At 45.9% G+C, this 25751-nt stretch overlaps 1 protein-coding gene across 1 annotated transcript in view; it reads left to right on the forward strand.

The window, feature by feature from the left end:
- SDAD1 (SDA1 domain containing 1) overlaps window positions 1-25751 on the forward strand; it is a 551728-nt gene that overhangs the window by 15092 nt on the left and 510885 nt on the right. Inside the window, exon 2 of the mRNA XM_069626295.1 lies at window positions 22282-22386. Coding sequence (XP_069482396.1) covers window positions 22282-22386 — 105 coding nt within the window. The remainder of the gene's footprint in view (window positions 1-22281; window positions 22387-25751) is intronic.

A 25751-nucleotide genomic window follows, 5' to 3' on the forward strand; every position in this document is an offset into this window, starting at 1 on the left:
CCACTATGGCTCCCTGGTATGGGGCTGCTGCTCCATTGGGCACAGTGGTGAAGGGGTGTCTGTTTTCCTCGGCTTGTTGGTTGGGGTGGGGTTGGTGTTGCTGCATGGTCTCTTGCTGGTGTGGTGGGTGGTAAGGGCCAGGGATTTGGGGAGGCAACTGCACCTATGCCTGATGTATTTCATGCAGGATTAAGGACGTTCCCTTAATGTGCCCTGGTGGGCTACCTGGGTGGGGGTATCCATAGGGTTGTTGATTGTTAGTGTAGTTTCTCTCAAGTGTCCCCACCTCCTGCACGACCAACACTGTCCTGACCCTCCACCCCTTGGTCTTTGTCCACCAAATCCTCCCCCTCTCTGCCCTCAGAACCCACCTCATCCCTGTTGCGGCCCTCCTTGCCACTGGGGCCCAAAACCGTTGGTTTCCTCCCCACTGTCCTTGTCCATTGTCTGCCCATACCGCTGACATCCTTGCCTGTGTTGCAACAGAGGCACACCCTTCCTCTCTCATCTGTTCTGGGGGCGGTACTGCTGATACCGCTGCTACTTTCACTAGTTTATTTATAACTATTTTCACTTCCTCTGTCTCCTTTGAATAGTTTCTTTCTCAAGCTCTTTGATACTTCTGCAATGATGCACTATAATGCTTAGAATCTCCGGCCACCCCTTTCCCGCTACACCAGCTATCTTGTTGACTGCTTTCTGCACCTCCTTAGGCAATCCTCTTTTCACAATGAGGTAAAACAAAGACGTTGATTGATCCCAAGCTGTACCCGTTTCTGCTCGCCACATCTCTTGAACCCTAAGAATTTACTGCGCAGCGTCTTCCTCTTCCCCCATTGTGCATTGCATTATTGATTGTAAATCGGGGGTGTCTGGGAACGTCCGCCGAAGTGCATCCCATATCTGCGTTCTGATCTTTTATATAAACAATTTATTATTTTATTTTACACCACAATAACTTAGACATTGCCATATACATTTCGTATGTCACTACACAAATGTTGTCTGTTTATACCCCTTAGCCCCAAAACCCCTCCCCTCCCTTACCCCTGCCTACCTTGCACCTCACAATTCTACAATTTCTTGCGTACTAAACCCCCCCACTCTACTGTCAGCACCTATCTTTGCGGGGCTGGGTTCCGATACCCGGATATCTGGTGTGGAAGTAGCTAGTTCAGTAATCAACTGTCTCCATGCTTCCACCCCCTCGCCCCCTGGATCGGAGTTCTGTTTTACCGCTTCTAGCCATACTACAGTTTCTGCATTCGCCCATTTCAGCAGGTCCCTCCACCAGAGGCCTTGTCTGCGCCTTCCATCCCATCGCTATCCTATGTTTAGCCAATAAGTATACTAATTCCTTCAATTTACTCATATGTTTAGCTCTCTTAGGCCTTGTAAAACCCCCAATAGACAGGCCATGGTGGATCCGATCTCCAGGGTGATATCCCCCTTTGCTAGTGCCAGAGCCGCTTCCTCCCAAAATCTACCAATCTCTGGGTAGGCCCAGAACACATAAACCAAATCCGCCTCCACCTCCCTGCATTTCGGACAGGATTGTACTGCTGTTTGACAAAATGTTGCTATTCTGTTCGGGGTCAAATCTGCTCTATGGGTAATGTATAATTGGATTTGTTGGAACCTTGCATTCATGGACAACTTTTTGTGGTACCCCAAGGCTCTGTTCCACCCTGCGTCTGACATTGGTTCACCCAGGTCCTCCTCCCATTGTTTTCTTGTTTGTTCCAACCCCTTTTCCCACCATGGACATTAAAAGCTCATATATTTGCGGAACTTCATGTCCACCTTCCGACACATCATAAAATGTCTCAATCGTCTCATCTGGCCGCAATGGTACATCGATCTCTGGCCATCTGCTCCTTATATTCCTCAGTAAGCCGGAATATGTAAGGTGATGCCCTGAGTGCATCCCTGTCTCCCTCATCAATGCCTCAAATCCTTTAGGCAAACCTTCCTCTATCAAATCTCCCATTGTGGCCACCCCCTTGGATTCCCAGTGTTTCGGCTCATTCAACCGCAGTTGGTCATTTCTCCCTCCTAATGCCACCAGCGGAATTTGTGGCGAGTATGGGTAATGTCTCCCATCAGTTGGCAGGCCCTGCGCCATATTACACACCCCAATCTCAACAGCTTGGACGCTTGGGTTATGTGAGAGTCGGGTACCCATATAACTGGTAAAAAAGAACCGGGTTCCCACTCCTTGCAACAATTTCAACTCATGTGTTTGTTCATCCGATAGCCATTGAGCTACAAATTGCAACTGGCTAGCCACAAAAACTTCAAAGTTGTGCAGTTTGATTTCTCCCTTAGGTCATAACAGTTTTGAAGCTTCCAGAGAGCCACTCTGCACCTTCAGTTATGCCACAGGAAGTTCCTACATAGCTGTGTAGTTTATTAAAGAATGATCTCGGTATCGCATGCGGGACATTATTGGGGAAATGACGGCGTCTTGGGAGCACCACCATCTTCAGCAGATCTGTGCTCTGATCTTATTGAATGATGCCCCATCATGGGTGTCGTTGATTAACGTTATTCCCGGGTACCCCGCTTTAATCCACACTGTCTCTGCCTGATCTGCCGCTACCAACAAGCTCTTAATGTCCCCTATGGCTAGGGTTACCCCTGCTGTGTTTTTCTCAAATGCACGAATCATTTCCCCGCTCCCGCAGTAAATTGTGGGAGGGCCTTAAGGAGATTGTTTTTGTCCATTTGCACCTAAGGCCGCAGGGCGACTACATCATGTCCCTTATGTATTAAGGGTATTTGTAGCTTCACCTTTCCTTTTCCGCCCTTAACAACACTTCCCTTCTTCTTTGCCAATGCTTTTCTACCAAACCTTTCTCTTCTCTTCCATCCCATAGGCTTTCTACTCTGTGTAGTCACGGGTGCTTGCTCGGACCCTCCCCCTGTGTCTTTAACTGTGTCAACGAAATCACTCCAATACGGACCCCACATTTTCATACCCCAGGCTGTCTGTTTCCCCCACACGTTCTACATGAACAGCCTTATGGCGGCACTGTTAATTCTGAACAGGAATTCACCTGACTTCCATTCATACCCAGACGGCTGTGGGGGCGTTCCTGCGGGCAACATCAGAACTCCTGCCGCCCGTGCTGTTTTACAAGCTGCTCTTAACCTAGCTAATTCTGTATGTGTAGTGACCAATGCCACTTCAAAGTCTCTCACGCTTAACCCTGTGTGGGTGGACACCTCAGGGGGTGCAATATATGGTGGGCCATGCTGGGACCGGCCATCATCGTTCCCCCAGACACATAGGATGGATTAGTGTATCCTTCTACTGGTCGTGTCGCGAGTGGATAAATCCTGTTTTTCGTCTTCCCAGTCTCCTCTGCACTTGTGTTCTTCCCATTGTCTGGTGTCGCCCCATACCCTTTCAGGGGCCTGTTTCCTCAAACATTCTCCAGAGGTCCAGTATCTTCAAGGTACTGGATATAAATGTATCCACAAAAACACTCTGCAGGCCTCTGCTTTCACTTCTATTACCCATGCACTCGTGCTTCCTGTGCTGCATTACACCTAATTTGTTTTCTGATGGAGAGCAGGGTACTTGGAATAATCCTGCCTATGCAGTGATGAATCTCCTTTTTTGTTTGCTCTGTGTTTCAACCCTTAAAGGTTTTGGCGCTCCCTTTAAAGAAAACAAAAAATAATAATATGCATGTGCATGTTGATAGTTATGTGTAGTTGCATGTTAGTGCGTCGTGGAGATGGGCTTAACTAGAGTGACCACGTAAACACATGTCAATCAGACACCGTTTTTCTAGCCCCTTTTTTTTCTCCTGTAAATATCTAAACAGCCTAGAGAAAAGGCTATGGGCGCACAGGTATAAACCAATGGCCGTTTCTGCTTCTTTACCTGATGTACAATATGCAGAAAGAAAGCTCTTCAGGTCTGCCATGTAAGGGCTCTGATGTTTACGTTCTCCTTTCAGCACACTTCATTTGATAGTCTTGTCCAGTTATAGTAATTTTATTTCCCGACTATAAAGCCAGGTTTATAAGTAACAGAATGCAATGTGACGCTAACTGGTTTAGCATGTCACACTTGACCTGCACTAGTTTGGGGTGTCTTTAATCTTCCAGCTTGGTTATACATGTGAAAGCCACCTCCTCTTGGCCATTGTTTGATGAAGACCTGCAGCTTGTTATGCAAGATGTGCATACAAGAAAGAGGCAACATAAGTTTAATGGGAAGATGTCACACGTAGTGCAACCACCTAATAGTGTGCACTAGGCTATACACTGCATACTTTGAACTAAAACTGATATCTCTTCCAGGTCCACTTAAGCAAATGTGAGTTAAAAACTGTAAGTTGAACAACCGAGATAACCCCTAGCTCAGTTTCGAATGATGTGTAGTCCAACACGGTATGTTTTAACAGATGAGAAGCTTACAGATGAGCGCCGAGTACTGGTGGCCACTGTTCTTTTGCAATGGAGCAGAAACCCCACTTTGCCCCCTAGAAATGTTTCGAGTTTTCAGATTCTGGCTGTCCTAATTGAGACTGTGAGCAGTGTTAGTGTGGTTGTAGGTGAAACACTATTGGCTTGAACTGAAATGTGGGCAATGCAGAACCCAATTGGGGGTTCAATGTCCGATGTTGAAATCTATGAAGATAGTGACGTATCTTAAAAAAGAAAGAGGTAGCTCAGCAGTTTGGGTTACTGTTGCTGAGATGTTATAGGTTTTATGTTTAAAGCTGGCAGTGAATCTTTTTTTTTTTTCTTTCAATTCCGTATTAAAAAAAAATAGCGGTTTGATAAACAAATACCATCTTTAGAAGTGTATCCTGCTGTTAAAACTCAAAGAAAGGGGCACAGAAAGCTATCTGCGCGGGGGTAGTCCAAGGGAAAAGCTAAACAGCTAAACGCAGTTGAAATAAAACTGGTCCATTTAAGTTGAACATGCTTGTTTCACTTTGGAAATGCCTTTTTTGATGGTTCTACGAAACTGTACTGTGCATTTAGAAGCCCATTTTATTGTCTGACGATTGTCAGTTAGGATCCAATTTTGTACGTATGTAATGTAACCTTGCACTTTACTTGTTTGCAATGTATGCACGAAAAGTCTTTCTGCATAGACTCCTTGGGTCAATGCCATTATGCCTATTTAGTGTTTATATATTCAATGCACTTCAATTGACCTAATGTATTGAGTGGTCTTTTGCAATATTTATGCATTTTGTAATTGTTTATTTATAATGCACTTAATACGGGGATCGAACATGTGTTGCTCCGTGTCGTCTTGCTTCCAAGACGAGCGTGTTGCCCCTGAGCTATCCTTCCGAGACATTGAATATTTATATTACATTTTGTGTAGAGGTTTGTGTTTGTGTTAATATGTGCTTTTGGTTTTATAGTTGATATGGATATGCGGCAATAGTATAAATTGAATTGATTGCCAGGTTTTGGAATTTCTAATTGATTACTAGAAAAGTTTGCGAGTCATTCCTGGGTATAGCCATCATTGATTCCTGTTCTAGCACTAGTATTAGGCTTGATTAATAAATATATTTTAAATTCTAGGTACATTTTGTTGTGAGACACCACATTTTGTGTTTTATATAGTTGTTCTCTCCTAGTGCCTGCGATTCAGAAGGGGATCTACCCATCCATAGTTCTTGGCATTTAGAAGACCAGTACACCCAGCTTTTATGAACCTTGCTTTTAGCAATGGTAGCTCCCACCCCAATGATTTTAATGGCTCCTCTATTCCCCTGGCATGTGCTTCAGGGTAGCAGAAAGAACAAGCTAAGCAAATGGAGCCTGTGAAATCGATGTTGGTTTCTGGTTGGAAGGAACACTTTAAAGATTCCTGAATAGTGCAAAGGGGTTAGGGCACCAATTGGGCGGGGGGGGGATTGCTCCTCTTTGCCCCCCTCCCCCCGCATAGAGTTGTCTTGTGGGCATCCGTTTCCATTATGTGGGAAATTTGCCGATGTGCTGCTTTTTACCAGGGTGACGAGTAAATAATGCAGGTTTGTGCATGGACTCGTTCGTCCTATGACTACCACAGGTTTAGAGGGAAAATAAATACATACCCCATCACTAAGTTACATTGTTGTATGGGAATTTTTTTAAACCAGCCCTCATAGGTACCCCAGCATCACAAACTAGTGTGCCAGTGGGGTCACAGTGAATTGTTGACCGAGGGAGGAGCGCAGGCAGGTTATGGTCGGGCAGGCTGTGGAGATATTTTTTTACACCATAAGTGCCATTGAGTAACACATTGCTGACTGGTAGGCATTAGTTGCATAGATATTATTTGCTATGCAGCATTCACATACACCTGGTAGCATACCATCGAGTTGTCCGTTACTGGTGTCTGCCAGCATGTAAATGCTGCCGTTGTGATTGCCTTTTTCACTTGCAAGTTGGAAGTGAGTGTCTGTTAGATTTCACTGAACCGCTGCAAGGCCTCAGCCAATTAATACAAATGATGGGTTCCTAATTGGCACCCTAGCGTATCCTGACTCATCACAGGATAGACCCTTGCATATTCAAGCTTAATGTTACCCTCTGTAGGGTTTCATTATGGTATTAATCTCGCTCAGTGCACACTGGACTTGATAAGGAATTAACTGTAGAATAGGGGCACAACCAAAACCACCAGAGCCACTGAAACATTATACAATGTATAACATGTGCCCAACTACCTTGACTTGGAGCCACTGATGAACCCAATTGTATTTTTCCAAATGTATCAAGCTTTTTACTGAAACCAATACTGTAAAATTGCTCGGTGATCCTAATTTCCTTCAGTTTCTATGTGTTTTCAGCTACAATATTTTTAAAGTGAACTGTTTGATCATGGCCATTAAATGGTTTCCCCATTTCCGATAATGCGCTTGTCCCCCCCACTCCCCAATTTCGCCCTCCAATCCCCTGCTCTTGTCCCTCCATTCCCCACCAATTAGGTAATTACAGATCGGTTTGGTTCTTGTGATCAAATTGTCACGAACAAACAGCCCACATTTCAAACGTTGTAGGTCAAACAACTTTAGGCCACCCCATGCAGCGGTGAGATGCATATTAATAATTTACAAAGACTTTTGTATATCCATGTGTGTGGACGAACTCGTCCCATCCATGGCTGCTAATTGTAGTAAAGGAAACCAATAGTCGGGGTTCGAAATGAAGCGGTGCTGGGAGCTATTTATCTCCTGCTTAGCTTGAAACCAGCAGCTACCATTGGCTTCCTGTTAGGGAGAATTTTCCAGAATGGCTAATTTCCCTTAGCTACAGAGTCCCTCAGCAGCTTTGCTGGCTTTCTAAGATTAATTTTATGCACCTGGTAGCGTGAGCCCTTTTTCCCCACTCTTGCATGTGTTTTGCTGTGTAACATTTTTGTGTTCACAGCCTGTGGAGCCTCACCTACTCCACAGGCATCATCTTTGTATTTTGTGTTACACAGCACCTTCAGTGCAGTGACACAGGGTTGTCTTTTAGACTTCCCAACTCAGACTCCATTTTCTGGGACTGACTACTGTCTCCCAGAACATGTAAAGTTGCCATTGACTTTATTAGTCTTTTAAAACCACAGACCCAGTACACACCATCTTCCATGGAGTGCTGGAAAGGGTTAATAATTATCCCTTTTTGTCTGTTCCTCTTGAAGCCTTGTTTCGCTCCCTTTTCATCAAGACTTAGCTGGTGGCAGTGGTAACTATCCTATTTTTCTTAATTGTTTTAATCATGGTAGCCTCGAACTTAGACCTGCTTGACCATATTGTTTTTATTATTATTCTGACTGGGTTTAGTCGCCAATTCTTTTTGAAAATGTCTTTCTCGTGTTTGTCTCAGCTCGCCAAACCAGGTTTGGTTCCTTTGTTCACCGTCTTTTTGTGGGCTTGTACGCAGAAGCCCTCCTTACGCACCTCTATGTCTGGGGGGACAGGATGTGAGGGAGGGGTTTAGGACTCCCTGCACAGGGTCTCCTTGGAAACCCATGTCACACTCTAACGTGATTGGCTGTGGTGACTGTCCCCGCGGAACAGCCACCCTGCTGTGTGAATGGGGGAAAACTGCATAAAATGCAGGTCTCTGAGTCTGGAAAGGCAGAGTCGCCACTGGAATGAAAGAACAGAGGAGGAGCTGACAGAAGAGGACCCCTACCTCGACTGAGCCGCCCGGTGAAGCCCTGCTGCAGGTCCGAATCCTCAAACTCCAACGACAGAAGATCCTCCAGGAATCTTCTTCCCCTGAGCTGGTGGGACCAACCAGTTCATCCAAACTGCAAGCCAGGACTTCCTCCTCTGGTCGAATTTGCTGTAGAGAGCTACAGTGGGCCGGATAGCCAGTAAGGTTGGACCCTGTTTGGGTTTTAAGGAGCGCACCTTTTATTTATTGTTTTGCTTTGCTACTGGTTTCTCCCCTGGGTGGTGCAGGACCCTCCAGTCTTCCTACTTGTGTCAGTCTGACAGTCGCTTCAGGAACCGTGAGCCTGCGGGAACTACCAGGAACGTCCGCCTCGGCTACAGCATCTTCTCCAATGAAAGGTACTGTTCAAATCCGGTTGTTCGTTTCGTTCATCCGCGGTGAAAGTGTGTGAAATCTTTCTCCAATTCGAGGGCTTGTCCTTCTCTACACTTTAAACTAACTTTTCTGACAACCAACTTCGTCCGGAACTCTTGGCAAAGACTTAACCGCGAACTACCCTGAACTGTGTGATCTTGAGCAAAAGACTTTTGTCCTATTGACTTTGGCCCTAAGCCTATTTGATTTGATCCCATTACTGTAGTTCCTCTTTCTAGATTGCCCTGCTTATTTACCTGTTGGTGCTGCTCAATTTCTGCCTAACTTTGTCTTTCCCTCCCTTTTGAATTACTAGAGTGCCATTTTGCTCCCACTTCATTTTGTGAGCTTAACTTGTCTGGAAACTATTGGGAGTTGTGTGGTGTATTAATAGTGTGATTGTTGAACTGCTTTACTTTAGTGAAATGTTAAATAACTGATGTGTAACTAAAATATATATTCTTTTACTCAGAACCCTTGAGTCAGTGTTTGCCTGAATCATAGTAATTGCTTTCCTTTGTGTAACTATTGATACTGCTCACTTGCTCTTGCGATACGTCTGGCTGCTCAGCCATTGCTACCACTTTTACTGTGTAGTACAGGCTTGTACCAAAGGTGAATTTGTGCTGCCACTTGTAGTCCTAATTGTGTGTGGTGTTCCCAAAGGGTACTGCATATAATTCTGCCTAACACTCCCCAGGTAATTCATGTCATACAAGCATGCATTTGTTACCTTAATTATGTGTTTGAAAATGCCACTAAGAAGAATTAGGGCTCATCTAGCATACATTTAAACCTAATGAATCATACATAATGGGCACACGGTTAAAGGGGCATCTGATGTGGAAGTTGGAATCGCAGTGTGCTGGGTATTTGCTCATGGTTCCACAGCTGTGGCTCCTGCTTACTGGGAGATGCCCGACACCCAGGATCTTGTTTTAGCTCGATGAACATATCATATGTCGCTGCCATAACAATGCAAGAAAATTTGAGGCAACATCGAAATTACATTTCCTCATTTTATGAATAAACCCCCAACTAAAGAAAAGGATAACCTAAACAAATAAAGTACAGCCCCACAAATAGACAGCCTTGTGAGCTCCTGATAGGTCCCTTGACTCATCACATTATCACCCAGTCCCATCCCTTTCTGCTCATTGAATCTTAATTTTGAACCCTGAATATTAGTAAACTCTGAAGGTGAAGTTCTAATCCAACCCCTGTCGTTCTTTCCATTGTCAAAACAGTCCCGATTTTGGTAGATCTTGTTTTTTTGTTTGTTTTTCTCTCCCTAAAATGAAGCCCATGCTCCATCTGGCTGCCATGAGTGCTTTATAAAAGTGGTGCATCTCTATGTGGGATAACCCTGTGCTCGTTTTCCAAGTTCCCAAAAATAAAAATTCAAGTTAGTTCAGGGTAGGGTACCCAATCACTCTCCTTGATAAGTAGACCTTACTTAGAACCAACATTCCTGTAGATAGGGGGCGGGGGGAGCAGCTCCAGCAGTACTACCGTTCCCACAATCCCTACAACAATATGTGGAAACCACTGGTGAGAACTTGGAATGCATGTGTACTCTCATCATACCAAAGATATGTGGTCAAACCCTGTCCCAAAAGGAATCCTCAAATAAGTTCCTGAAACGTTTCGCTTATCCCGTCTTGTGACTTTGTGATGTGTGCAAAGCTTAGAAATCAGCCTTTAAATGGGCACAACCTACTTGCATGTCTATCCCAGCTGTGTACTATCTTTGCTTTCTCTAATGTTGCAATTAGGCCTAATCTGCAAGTACCAATACCTGGCATTTTCGCTAAAACCAAAATTTGGTTTTCTTGCTAGAAAGCTTAAAAATTGCTCATCTTTTGAAAAGATTTCCAAGTTTAGTGCTGCCATCTTTTTCCCAAGATGTAAATGTCACCATTTGACAACTGTGCAGAACATCTGCATTTTGAAAGTGGTGTGTAAAAGGTGTAAGCTATGTCGTTCGTCCTCCTTTTTGATAACTTAATCCCTCGTATTGAGTACCAATTACTGATGGAGTTGATGTAAAGTGAGGAAGGCTGCCCTTCAGGTGGAAGCTAAGTTTGTTTCCAAATATTACCTGCAAATGCCTGGTAGACCCCGCACCCACCCTCTGTTTGTTTAAACTATATGTAGAAACGGGACTGCACCACAGAATACAACACAGAATACACAATCTGTACATTAGTAGCCAATTAATTTGATTATGCACTGCTATTAAACATGTATACAATTTTATATAGATCAGGTCCACAAGACCTAATGCCAAATTAATTTTAAACTTGGCCATTAGCCCACTAGACTTCCCAGCACAACTGGCTTGCAATGTGCCAGTTGGTAGAGCCAACCTTCAATAGCTTCAGCATTTTTGCTTGAAGACTTCACCAGTCAAAACACCTCTGTGCAAAGGCAAGGGCGCACAGTTTAGTGATTTTGCTCGGATTCCAACTGACATGATTTCCTGCATGGTTGGACGTTGTGTCCCCATACACGAGAGCCTCTGTATAGCCACCAACTGTTTTTAGGAACAAGGAAATCGTTGTGTGCTTGGTGTATTTGTAATGTAACTACCCGTTACAGCAGGCCGTTATTGCTGGCTAGATGGTCCAAAGTGGCGTTATTTTGCACCTACGTACCAGGTAGATCTGCCAGGACGGTCCCCCTGTTCGTCCATTTAATATGGTCAAACTCAATTCCTTAAGATAACTAGCCACTGCATACCCCTAGTGTTGGATGTTTGGTGCGGCATGTTACAATATTCAACAACGTTGTTGTACACACCACTCCCATCCCTATCTACACATCTCGTGTTCCAGCCACCACAGAGGATAATTGGATTGGTGGCAATTGTTACCCCAAGATAGAAATATCCGGTCTAAGTTATCGAATACAATCTCTGAGTTGTTGGTACCAGGGGTCGGGGGTGATAAATGTTCACAATTGGCATACTCTGCTGTTCCCCACCATCATCTTTGGCCGATACTTCTACTGCCAAAGTGTTGCCACCAGGGGGGCCTGAGTAAATCAGTTCAGGGTTAAGGTAGTTTCTTGCACCGATCAACAGTCCGCCTGCCGGCTGGCTGGTACTTCCCTTATTAGCTGCTGTTCCCCTTAATAGCTGCTGTTTGGAATATTACATATCCATCAACTTCGATGTTAAATGTTAACCAGGTCTCTTGAACAAATGTTTCACAGACTATAATCGGGGCACGCAATCCACACAGGAGGAGCCAATGGTTAAAACCCATTGCATTCCAGCATATAACAGTAGCATTTCACTGGGTATTTCTCTTTTGAGGGATCATTCGCTGAAGCCATTCTCACCCGAAGCGTCATCAAACTTTTCTTGCATATCAAGCTTGTTTCTTAGGTTAGGTGCTCTGCTGTCAGCTTGCTATCCTTTGCCTAGTCCTTTCTTGCTTCGTTGGTTTTATGTCCAGAAAAAATTCTAAGTGAACCAGTGAGGCCTGGTGCTGTGTGATCAATGAGGCTGTCTCCGGGAGACAGCAGTGGATCCCTGTTTACCTTCCTTGGTTGTAAATGGAGAGGTTCGAAGTCCCCTGACTTCAAGATCCTCAGGGATAGTTCATTGTTGAACCATGAGAGCAGAGCGGTTCAGATGACGGGACCCTTTTACTTCACGTTTCTGGGCGATCGTGAGTTTTTTAGGGTTCAAGACCACTGGTAACACGCTTCTTGGGCTTGGTTGCTGCTCAGCCACGGAGAGTACCAAGGTGTGGGTGGTAACGTCTTTGTTAGGAACATTCTTATTCCCAATTGGTTTGTTGTTTCCACTACTCGATGTAGCTTGCTGCTCACTAGGGTTCATTTATTTTTGTAGATCCTCCCCTACAAGCCAACTGTTTAAAGTTCTCATGGTCTGTGCAGACCTCCTCTTTCAGAGTGCTGCTCTTTTTCGCTCTTCTCGACTTCAAGTTAGTGTCTGGTTGTACAGTTGAATTGAGAGGCTGTTTATACGGTGATGCTATCTGAGGAGGTGTGGGGAGCTCTGTTCTTCATTTGTTTGATTAGCCTTTGCCTGGAGTCTTTTAACCAGTCTTAGTTGTTTCCTTGAAGGGTAATGTATGAGAGAATTCATATCTGCAACATTATCGTTTAATGGATCCCTGTTAATCTGCACTTCGTCAGAGGTTTGCCGAGATGGTGATGGAATTAAGGACGATGGGCTGTTTCGAAGGTCTATCAGTGGATGGGAGGCAGAGGGCGGCAGTAGGTTTTTGAGTGGACATCAGCGTGTATAATTGGGAGATGGAGGTACCTTGCTTTATTAGGTCCTCCTGAATTGTCTCACAAAGTTTCAGTAAAATCTTCATGGCAATTGGAGTACTCTTTTACTCTGTAAGCTGCCAAAGGTCTTGTGCGTACTGTAAATATCAGTAAGATTAGATACAATGTTAGTTTCCCGTTTCATAGTGCAATTTAGGGCTTGCAGACAGTCTCTGATTAGCTGGCAAACTGGAATGGTTAGGGGGAGGGGGAAAGTGTACCAACTCCATCTGTAGTTTCCACAACAGGTTCTTGGCAACTTTCCCCATTAGAACCTTCTGCAGATGATGCCACAGGTAGTACCACAACTCTGATCTCAGCAGCGTTTGGGACCAACGAGGAGCTACCCTCTAGTGCGTAGCACATTTTCAAAAGTGAGTCGATATCAACATCATGCAAAGAGCTGCTCATGTCACCCTTCGGAAAGGCTTATTACTTCTGCAACTATTGTCTGTTGGGCTGGTAATGCATTCATTTTTGTCTGGAAGTATGCCTCCATTGTGCTCCTACAGCTGTTCAAGGCCCCAGTGGAAACCGCAGCATGGCCTCTCATCATCCCCTGCACATTCACTCGCCTTTCAGAGTGTATGCTATATGTTTAAAAAAAAATAGAAATGTATACGACTTGCTAAAGCCTATGAACGGCTCTGCACTTTGCCTGCCACCTCAGCAGATTTTATGGTAGGTGAGAAGGTAGAAAGAGCAGGAAGAGGCAAGAAAGGACGACAGGGTGAAATAGCCCATGCTATCGGGGGGCAAGGGGGAATTGTATCACAATGTAGTGCAATAATAGCTTGGGAGTGCAGCAGTTCAGAATTGAACAATGTCTCCGTAGGGCTCACCTTCGTTAGCGATCCACTTTAGAGATGCGATCCGGAGGTTGCCGCACCTTCTCCAAGATTAGTTGCCAGGCGGCCAAGACTGTGTTAACAAACCTGCAAACCAATAGTAACACGGCGCAACACTCCTGGTGCAGGGACAGTAGAAAGCGTAGAAAGACTGCTTGCTCAGCTCAGTCTTCAGGCACAGTGTCCAACACAGCCTAATACTCCATCCTGAGCACCCTTGTAACCCGTTCCTCCATTTCCCCACCCCACTGTCTTCTATGGTCCCCACCCTCCTTCTGCCTTTACCTCCTCCTTCTCCCCCATCATACTTGATGAGGTCACCAGAGTTGTAGGCTCCATGAATGTCTTGTTTCTCCACTGCTCCTACAGAGCCATTAAGGACAACATTCGCTTTCTGGCCTCTGCACTCGTTGATTTCTGCAACCACTGATTTGTTACTGGATCTTTCCCCTCTTCCTTCAAGCACTCCCTTGTGTGCACCCTCCTGGAAAAAACCTTCAGCAGACTCCACTTAACCAGCCAACTCCTGCCCCATATCTATCACCCCCTTCCTTACGAAACTCCTGGAGAAGCTGGCATTCCCCCAACTTACCCAGCACACTGAACTTGTTGGTTGCTTCCATGACCATCAATCTGGATTCCCAGCATCTAGAAGCATGGAAACCGCTCTTCTGAACACCTGTGAGGAAGTGGTTGCATCTCTTGACTCCAACTCTCCAGCTGTTCTCATTCCATTTGATCTCTCCGCTGCATTTGAAATACTACTCCATCCTCATAAAACGGCTCCATGATACCCTGGGTATCTCGGAGCGGGTACTGGACTGGCTGACCACCTTCCTCAGTGACCGTCCATCCCTGGTTATTCTGGGCTCTTTCTCCACCCCCACCTCCATCTCCACCTGTGTTGTCCCCCAGGGCTCCAACCTCTCTCCCTGGCTCTTTAACACCCATCTTGCTCTACTAGCTCACCTAATTTCCAACTTCTCCCCTAACTTCCATTGTTACGCAGATGACACACAACTATTCTTTAAATTTCACTGTGATCCTCTCCTTACTACTTGCATCATTCCTGACTGCCTTTCCGCCATCCACACCTGGTGCACCTCCATTGATCTCTGCCTCAATGCCTGCAAGACCGAGACCCTTCCTATTGGCCCCCCTGCTCCCTCTTTCTTCCCCTCACTCTGGCTTTCCTCTAAGTGCTCCTCTCCCTTCTCCTTCATCTGAAGCCAGAAACCTTGTAGTCCTGTTCGACTCCTCTTTCCTTCCTCCCTCACATTCAGGACCTTGCCAGGAAGTCGCACTTTCAACTCTACCTTCTCAAAGGAATTCTCCCTTTCCTCACTTCCCCAGAAGCTCAATTTCTCTAGGGCTCTGGTTCTCTCCAGGTTAGCCTACTGCAATAGCCTTTTTCTCACTCTACCCTCTGCTTTACGACGCCTCAATCTAACCCAGAATAGGGCAGCAAGATTTATCCATGGCCTCAAGCCCAGGAACCGCATCTCTCCAGCCCTCAACTCTCCACTGCCTCCTGGTTGCTTCAAGAATCAAATTCAAATCCCTCTGCATCATCCATAAGACTTTCTGGGGCCGGGGACCACACTACCTACAACTCGCTATCACTAACTGGTACAACGTCCTTGCATCACGGGATGTTTTTTCGCAGGTTTTTTTTGCCACAAATGTTTTGGGGGGAAAAAACCCATCGCATTTTTTAGGGGGGGGCGGTTAGTAAATATATATATGGGGTGTGGGTGTTTGGGAAAAAATACAAATTAAAGAAAATGGGGAGGTTCGGGGAGAAACCCCCGTTAAAAAAAAAATTATATGGGTTTTTTCGTAAAAAAAAATAAATAAAAAGCTCTGCGAAAAAACATCCCTCTGACATGGAACCCACTAAATAATCTAAGTTCCTCTGGCACCGACTGTGTGTCAATTGTTTCGCTAAACAGAGAGCTAGCAGCCAATCTTTCCTCAGCTGTCTTCCTCCTATGGAGCAGCCTTCCCCTTCCTCATAGTCTTCGGATTTTCTCAAATTCCAGAAGCCCCTCAAGAGTTCCTCTCCCTCTCTCTCCATTACTTACCATGGCGCCCATTGGCCTAGGCCACGCTGGCATGCACTTCCTCCATTTGGCACTCAAAGCTGCTCACTCCCTAGCACTTCCCTCCTGTCACTCCCCCTCCCCCAAGCCCACCCCACATTCCCTCATCCTTCATCCTTCTACTCTCTCTGCACTTGCACGTTCTGAATGCTCACAAGGCCTAGTAGGTCCATCTCTATCCTTCATTGTTTTAATTGATTTCCATTCCAATGTTCCCTTCCTGTTGCCATGTGGGCTCTTTTGAAATACAAATTACTTGTTGTATAAGCGCCTTACAAATGCACAATGAATAAAAATAAATAAATTACAAAAGGGGAAAGACCATATGCAAATCGGGCTTTGACCCACAGTCCAACCCGAACTGCTTGGTCACATCCCTTCTGCACGAGACCACAAACATCCAAACAAGTCAGCCTTGTTGGGCCTCATCAGTGAGGAATAGCTTAGATCTCTAGGCCCAGCAGGCTGTACCAGGGGACCTCCACCAAGAGTAGTTCCACGGAGTAATAGTAATCCAAAAGACGAAGCATGCACCAAGCAAAAAGTAACGCAGATTTATTGTAATCAAACGGCTGCAAAGCACGCTTCAGACAGCCCCGTGCAACTGAATTAAATGAGCTGTCCATGCCACCCACAGTGGCTGAACACTTCATACATAATTTGCCAAATTACCATACAAAATTTTAGTTACATTTTTAAGACTGGTCACAGGAGCTGATTGGTAGACTCTGTCAATCCCCTGTATTCAAATATACCTTAAATTATCCTAATTGTATGCTACAACATTTGGTCACACTTGCATTACACCTCTCGTGACAGCACAAATCTTCCCACATTGCCTCTCAATTACGTGAAACACTTGTTTCACTGCCAATTCTCGTTCACCCAGGTACCTAGCTCATTGGCATCGAAAGCATTTCTTAGAATATTTTTGCTGTAGCTGTGTTCTCCTGGGAAACTTCAGCTGTGCAACATTTCAGCACCCTGTTTCTGCTGAATGCTCAAATACATACGGCTTGTCACACAAAGGCCTGCAGCTTTTTTCTTAGTAGCTGTATGCTTTCTTAACACGGGCCTACAACCAAAAAGGGCTTCTCTATAGTTAATACATTGCTCAAAAGCCTGTCTACCCCTCTATGGCAGCTTGCACCCCCATCCGGTGCCCGCTGTATAAAACTGCACCCAAAATAACCCACCTGTCATTGCGTTCCCCCCCATGGGACTTCTCACGCTGCGCTGGCTTTTAAATCCCATATTGCGCGCTGCACCTTGTTCAATGACGCCCCCACCCCCGATGTCGCCCTTGACTTCTCCATTTTACTTGTGCAACTGGTATGTGGGCCCCCCATGGCAGTGATGAATTTGGAACTTTACAACAAGGCACAGGACCCACGTCTAGGCATACCCGTCCCACTCTGGGTGACTACAGCAGAACAAAAGAGGTGATGGCTGGGAGGTTTATAATTAATCTTAACTTCTGGCTATGTCGTCTGGTTACCTCTTTTTAGGTGGGACCAAGCCTGATTTTGGTGTATCCCTTTTGTAATGGCTTGGATGGCGAAGAACAATGGTGTGGAGGGTTGCCCAGAGCAATGGCAGAGGTTGTAATTCTAAACCTTCTAGCCATCACCTTTTGTTTTACATACATTGGTGAAGGAGAACCAACATTGGACATTTTTAAGTTCAGGTACGTGGTACAGCATGCTGTGCTTGTTATGGGTGAAGTGCTAGAGTGGAGGCAGAGGAAGTGGGGGACAGAGGCATGTTGGAGGCAAGGGGAAATATGTTAGCTAGCAGGCCGATGAGAGTAAGGTTAAGAGGGTAACTCTGAGGCAAACAGTGTGGCTAGGGGTGGCCATTTGGTCAGATAGACCCGTTGATGGAGGCTATGCAGAGTGGGTCTGCATCAGTGTACTGTAAATTGGATGATATTGTGGCCCATATCAACGCGCTGCAAACTAAACTCTATAAAGGAATTGGGTATGCAGCACAAGCTGAGACTAGGATCAGTGATCTTGAGGATAAAATGGAGCATCATGGTGCCAATATGCAAGCGATCAAGGAAGAGCTAGTGTCGGTCCGGCTCAAATGTGATGATCTTGAGTCAAGATCGCAACAGAATAACGTGCGCATAGTTGGTATGCCTAAGAACACCACAAAGGGCCCTATGGAACAGTGTGTAGAGGGATTAATGAAGCAGCTACTTGGGAATTCTCACTGTAATGTTTGGTGGTAAGGGATCCTCGAGCATTACAGCCGGGCCCTAAGCCAGAAGGTACTACCTTGCACGATCATCAAAAGGCTGTTGACTTACAGGGATAGGATGTGGTCCTTGGGTGGCAAGGGAGCGGGGACAGCTACAATAGCACTCCAGTAAGGTTTTCATATATCCTGACTTATCTGCCAGTGTCCAGGTGGCCTCGAAGAACCCTTTGACCCTGTGAAGGGCCTGCTGCGGGAACGCCATATTCCATATACAACACAGGGTCGCACTTATTTTTTTGGGTCCCCGAGTGAAGTACGGTCATACATAGAAGCATTGATTCTTTTGAGGTGATCCGGGCGCAATTTGAATTCTAGCCTGTTTTACTCTGATTTTTTTTTTCTCAAAGCTTGAAGAAGATGAGAAACTTTTTTTCCCTTCCTCAGACGGAGTCTGAGCAGTGCTATGTATGTGAGCCTCCGGTACGCAGATGTCATTGCAGCTATATTGCTCCTCGCATCTCCTCTGTTGAATTCTCATGTTTGGTTATTGGGGCTTTACACAGTCAGGCAGGTTGGGGAGGATGGTGATGGTGGGCGGGGGGGTGTTGAGGGAATGTTAAAATGGTGGGGCAACAATTTCTTTTCATTTTGTATCAGTGGCCGTTGCGTTGCTGGGTATATTGATGTACACATTGGGCTCGGTATCTTAAATGGTATCTGGTGTAGTAGGTGATACAGTTACGTTTCCGCACGTGGAACGTCGAGGGTTTTAACAACCCTGTTAAGGCCAGGAAGTTACTAGGGTACATATAACGCCACTCCCCTAAAATGCTTATGCTTTCAAGCATTGAAAGGAGTGAATGAGGCATTTTCTAGAAAATTGAGAAATCAGAGGTACTACACTGAGTACTCCTCACAGACCTGTGGTGTAATAAGCCTCATTTACCATTCTATTCCCTTTCATTTGACAAAACCAAGTATTGATCCCTTGGGAAGGTATGTGGTGGTTTGGGGCAATTTGGTGGGTAGACAAGTTGTGCTGGCTAATACCTACGGTTCAAATATGGATGACCCAGATTGGTGTCTTTTATTGTGGTTGTCGAATGTACTTTCCGTGTGGGGAGGATAGTTTAACACAATTCTGGAAGCAGGCCTAAATCGCTCATCTAGAACTCCCTATGCCGTTCCAGCAGCAGCGTTGGCTGTACTGCAAGCAAGGGCCCAATTGCAGTTATTTCATGTGTGGAAAAGCATCCATCCGGTTTTCAGACTATACACATACTATCTGACGGTCCATGATTCCCTATCAAGGATAGATTTCGTCTGCATCATCAAATGTCATCTTTAGTTGTAGCATTTTGCCCTAACACTTTTAGATCATTCACCTGTGGTATAAAAACTGAAGCAGGTGATCACTCTTTGGCCGCGTCCATTATGGAGAATCTCCCCTTCAATGCTGTTGGACCCTATACTGGCAAATTGTCTTGGATTAGATTAACCTTTTTTTTTCTTTATTTTTTTTTTTTCTTCTTTTCTTCTTTTCATCCATAATGTAGGTTCCGTTGCATCACAGTCCAGGGGGAGGGATGCGTTTGGAGCAAAGGGGCTAGAGGTAGGGGGAGCGGGGGGGGGGGGGGCTGACTGTCTGCCTTCTTGCTTGCATGTCTGCTATCCCTGCCTGTTATCCCTCATCTACTTACCATTACAAGTACCAGTGGGTGGAGGCCAGCAAAGTCTCTTGGGAGCTAGCGCCCTCCGCGACGCTGCTTGCAACCTCATACCACCGGTCTTGCAGGACGTGTTATAGCCTTCAGGCTGCATTGTGCGTTCAGAATGGGAGATTTGGCCCTGATCTCGGATCGCAGCTGGTGCCCTGATTATGGAGTGTGGAGGTTTGTGGATCGGCCCTTCAAGCAGACCGCTGAATTGGCGATTGCGGGCAGATTACACGTGCAGAACTCTCTGGTGCCATGCTGCGGTCTGGCACAGTCTTAATTGAGAGAAAGGTCCCTAGGTCTGTTGCAGTGGCCCGAGCAGTAGTGCAGGCATCCTATCGGGGTCTGTGCCCTGGGAGGCGAGTTGGCTGCCCTACTGCAGCATAGATTGTTGGAGGGCCCTTTGGTCCTGTGCACAATGCTAACTGCTTGGGATACTGTTGGGGCTGTAGCAGACTGTGCCTCAGTAGACGAGTATAAATGTACAGAGGCAAACTCTTATTTTATCTGTTTTTGGCTCGTTAACGTTCGCAATGCTGTGTGCTCACGGCTTGTGTGGGGCTGGTTTGGGTGGTTCCCAGGCAACCTAATAAGCCCGTTTTATCACTGCAGTTCGGTTGTCTGCTGTGTGCCTGCAGCCCTGATCAGGCTGGCCTGTGTGACCACAGGTCGAGTCTTCACCGCATTGTGCAGCTATCTGCCACAACTGTTTGTTATTCTCAGCAACATTTTAGCAGTACCCTGCCCGTTTCAGAATTCATGGATCATGCTGCACAGGCACCCTGGTAGAGTGCACCAACTGCCTGGTATGCCCAAAACTAGACCGATCAGACAATATTCAGCTTGCTCAAGAGAGACGGGTGATGGGGGTCCTTTTCTGTGACCAAATACAAATGAACCTGTATTTTTCTTCCTATCATGGGTGATGGTCCCCGGCTAGAGAGGACACCCAGGCACTGCGCATCCTAAGACATCCGAGGGCCCGACCATCCCAGGACAGCCTGAACCTTGACTGCGACCCAGGGCCATGAGCGTACAGAGCCGGCAGAGCATCCGCCGGTCTTGAACCCGAGGTCACAGCTCCGGCCTTGAGGAGTGCCTTGTGACTGGTGCTTAAGGCTCTTTCCCCATATTCTGGAGAAGTGGTTCATCCCACCTGAGTCTCCTTCCTTCCTTCCTCCTCTGCTGCTGAGCGTGCACCTAATTTGTCTACGCCTGTTTTGCTGCTGGTGAGTTCATTGTGCAGTTTCACTGCACTCCCTCCCCCCCCCCCCCCATGACCTCCCCCAAATCCTCTCTTCCATCTCTTTGCCTTCTCCTTCCATGGTGCTCTCATCTCCCATATTTACTCTTAGTGCTACTCTATCACCTATCCTACCTCTCCTTCGAAGCCTGGAAGGAAGACGTTTAAGAAAGATCTCTTGGTCTCCACCAGGCCTGCCCATCCCTGACACCTACGTCAACACTTCTACGCAGACTGTCAGAGACATCCTCTTTGCTGCCCCCCCCTCTCCTGACCTGTGGACTCAACATATGGTCTGTACTCGCCCTTGTCTCTTCTTCGCCCATTAATGGTGGAACCAGATGGGGAAGTACTCTTGGCACGCTTTCCTCTAGGTGCATCATTAATGTCTACCTGAATTGCGCAGTCATGGCCCATGGCTCTAGGCCCAACCTCCTCCTCCTCCTTCTTGATAGTCGCCTTCCGTATCTCATCAACTTCCTCCCTTCTCCCCCCACCCCCTTTTTGCCACCCCCTGTGACCTTCACCACCACCGTTGTGTGTACCACGTCCATGTACCCCTCCTCGGAAGACCTTTAAAGGTGGCCACCAGCTTCACTAAGCTACCCTCAACTCTCGCTCTGCTGTTTAAACACTCCTACGACATCCGTCACCTCCTTGAATACTTTGACCTTTAGTTCCTCGCTGTCGCTGAGAAGTGGTTCACTGGTTCACTGGTTCACTGGTTCACTGGTTCACTGGTTCACTGGTTCACACACACACACACACACACACACACACACACACACACACACACACACACACACACACACACACACACACACCTCTTACTCGACAAGAGTCGATTCCCTAGCCAGTGACTAATGGCGAGTGCACGTTTTACACCCTATTTTAGTTTTCAAACCCTCTCAACTACTCTAATGCAACTCAAAATAAACTGCCCCTTTGGATTAACCCATTGTAGCCTAACTGCCAGCGTCTCCCTGCCCCTCCAACAGAATGATCATGAATCCAAGCGGTGAATGACTTAAACTGCGAGGCTGAACATGCACCATACCCCCAATGGATCTACGTTGTACCCCAATCTGTGGAAATAAGGGGGAAGGGAGTGTTTAGCTGTTTATCTCAGTCAGTACACCTGGTGGTCGTCGCAAATACGGAAGCAGTAGCTTTGTACGCAATTTTCTTTTCTTTGGAAACACAAATGCCCTATCTGCTTTGTCAGAGTCTGCAAAAGCATTACGTCTGTCTGCTAAACCACTTTTATTAATGCAATAATCAAGTTCTCAATGCTTTGCTTTCTCTAGTTTCTACAACAATATCACCACTTCCAGTCCCACATAGAGATCTTCAAACTGCAACCTGATAAATCAAGCAAGGACCTCGCAGAACTGGTCATGTTCATGGCCCAGGTAAGGACCGCTTTATGCTCATTTGCGTTAAGTACAAATGAAAAGCTACTTGCAGAGGAAACCACCTTTCAACCATATTTAGGAATTTGAATGAATGGTTTTGGGTAACTGCAGAGAGGGGAATTGTTTTTTTTTCTTGGTGTGGCTCTGCTCCTTTGCCCACTTGTGTCTTAATCTGATTCAATGCCTGTTAATTAATGCCTGGTATTTATGCTTGAGGTTAGTATCTCTCCTTTTGTCTTTGTCAGTCATGGTCTGGTGCACATTAGACGGGTCTTGTGAGTTGGCACTGCTTCACAGCTGTCTGAATTTGGTGGTTTTGCAGGCAATGCTCCTTTGGGGCGGATGAGCCAGTTAGATCGCAATAAATGTGACAATGAAGATTACCCATGCTTATAGCGCAGGGAATCTTGATTCTATGAAGGACATGGAGGTGACCATTCTGCTTTAACTCTTTAATGCTACTCTCCATAGCAGGGAAATATAAGGGCAGGAGATGCCTTCTTTTTTGTTTAAGGGGGCTTGACTCAAGAAGGCATATGGCATAGACAAGAGAGGAGGAGAGTCAACAGCTACCCCTGGTCAACCGTGTAGAGAAGATAGATTTAAAAGAGGCAGAGAGCTAGTTTGCATATACTAGTCATTAGTGGTCATAGATGAGTTTAGAATGTAGGAAACTGTTGGATACTGATTAATTTTATTCATAAATTCGGACACACATCTGCAAATAGTAGGTTCACAACGAAAAAGAAGACAAAAAGAATCTTAAAAAGTCACATTTGGGCCTTGTGTGGCTTATAATGAAAAGTAGAACAGGTGACAAACTGTTGTTGCATCACAGTAGCATACATCAAAAATGTGGATTACAAATACTACTGTTTTCACCGCAATAATATACTACTAGTTAAAACAGTAGTATTTGTATGTTACTAACCCTCACTAAATCAACTGTGATGCAACTACAGTTTGTCACCTGTTCTACTTTTCATTATAAGCCACACAAGGCCCAAATGTGACTTTTTAAGATTGCTTTTTGTCTGTTTTTCGTTGTGAACCTACTATTTGTAGATGTGTGTCCGAATTTATGAATACAATTAATCAGTATCCAACAGTTTCCTACATTCTAAACTCATCTATGACCACTAATGACTAGTATATGCAAACTAGCTCTCTGCCTCTTTTAAATCTACCTTCTCTACACGGTTGACCAGGGGTAGCTGTTGACTCTCCTCCTCTCTTGTCTACTCTCCATAGCAGCCTTTTTTTAAATCGAATTTTTTTTTATTCTTTTCTTTCTTTTCTTTTCAACCGTAAAACCTCCAATAACACTTTGTCACAAGGGACTACAAATCCCCAGAAGTCCTCTGTGTTCTGTAGTTTTGTCTTTTTTACCAAACGTTCTACTTGGATTCATAACAAGAGATCCACGCCAGCACTGAAGCCTGGCCCAACTCCAACAAGATCACACTGTAAACATGAGCCACGGCACCGGCCCCTCTGTCTGCTCAGTTATTCTTATGATGATCTCCTAGAGAAGCAACCAAAAAGAAAGCTATTGGGGTGGGGATATGCAGCCACTCGAGCAGATATTCAAACAGCAATACAATGACATCAATGCAGCTACACAAATAACCCCATCCCCTGCGTATACCGGGTGGGATAAGGGTCGCCTCTGTGTCTTTAATATAGTCAAGACTCCTTGCGCTGGAGGGGGATAAGTTGCTTTGTTGTTAAGTTTGGTTTGAAGGTTAAGTGGTCTTGCAGTTGCGGTTGCTGCCCCCGCCGTGTGAATACTGGAATTGGATGATGGTATGGCAAGTGTCATTACACATGGGAATGTTACCACAGGGGGACTGTGAATACCGCTGCTGTCCTGGAATGTAAGAGGTTTAAATAACCTGATGAAGGCCAGGAAGGTCAATAACTATGTTTCTAGACATTGCCCTCAGATCGTGATGTTACAGGAGACCCACGCTATGGGCGCAGTAAATATGAATATAATGCCCAAATGGGGTAAGACCCTATTCGTCCCAGCCCCGGGGGTTCATCACTCTCATTCATCCCTCACTGGGGTTCCGGGCGGAAGAGCACAAGGTGGATGCGATGGGGAGGTTCGTTCTTGTGTGGGGGAAGTTAGCGGGTAAGCAAATGACTTTGGTTAATACGTATGGTCCCAACATCGATGATCCAGATTTTTATTTAAACATATGAGACCCTCAATAAACTAGATGTTTCCTCCATAATATGGGGTGGGGGGGGAACTTCAATATGGCCCTGAACCCAGTAATGAATAGATCCAGTACGAAAACGAGGACACCGACCAAAATGGCACTAACACTGGGACAACTCCTTCCACAAATGGCGTTAATAGATGCATGGCGCACCTTAGACACAGGCGTTAGACATTACACCCACTACTCATCCGTGCACGACAGTGAATCGCGAATAGACTATTTCTTTTTATCCCAGAACCTCTCCGAGACACTGTACAGCTGCGAAATCCTGTCCTGCACACTGTCCGACCATTCCCCTGTTACACTGGAGCTCAGGCTGAGAGATGCTCCTAGACCTGCCAGAAGATGGCGCATGCCGGGTGGGATACTTGGTGACCCGGGTGTAGCGGAGACCCTACGGGAGTTTTTCAAGAATAACGTTGGGTCGGTGGCACGAGTCTCCACTGTATGGGAAACCTTTAAGGTCTGGGCTGGGGGGGGCAATTATCTCGAAATCCACTGGACTCCTGAAGGGATTGAGGAGGGAGCTAGAGGGAGTAGAAAATACCTTGAACAGCCTTGAGGGGACGTATAGCCGTACACACGATAAGGCCGTTCTGGCCGAGATTAAAACCTTTAATGAGCTGGCTGCTAGAGAAATACAATAAATAGTGGCCCCTGCCAGAGCATGCAGATATGGTGAAAGCAATAAGGCGGACAGAACATTGGCTAACTTGATTAAAAATGAGAGGCAGCCATACCCAATCACTAGCATACAAAACGCTGCTGGCGAGGTACTGACGAGCGAAGAGGGGATAAATGGAGAATTTGCCAAATTTTACCAGATGCTGTATTGAAACAAAGATAGGAAGACGACTACTGAGATTAGAACATATCTGGCGTCGCTAGGGCTCCCACAACTTTCACTCGAGAATAAAATGGCACTAGATCAGCCGGTCACTGCGGAAGAAATTAATGAGGCAATCATGGGGCTAGCGTCGGGCAAAACACCGGGCTCTGATGGGTTGGGGGCTGAATTCTATAAGGAGTTCCGCACGGAACTGATCCCCATAATGTTGGAAACCTGGGAGGAAGCTCTAGAGGGTGGCATACTACCCCCGACGATGAGGGAAGCCATTATCACTGTGCTCC

This window comes from Ambystoma mexicanum, chromosome 6p, assembly GCF_040938575.1.
Source record: "Ambystoma mexicanum isolate Mex_15411 chromosome 6p, UKY_AmexF1_1, whole genome shotgun sequence".
NCBI lineage: Eukaryota > Metazoa > Chordata > Amphibia > Caudata > Ambystomatidae > Ambystoma > Ambystoma mexicanum.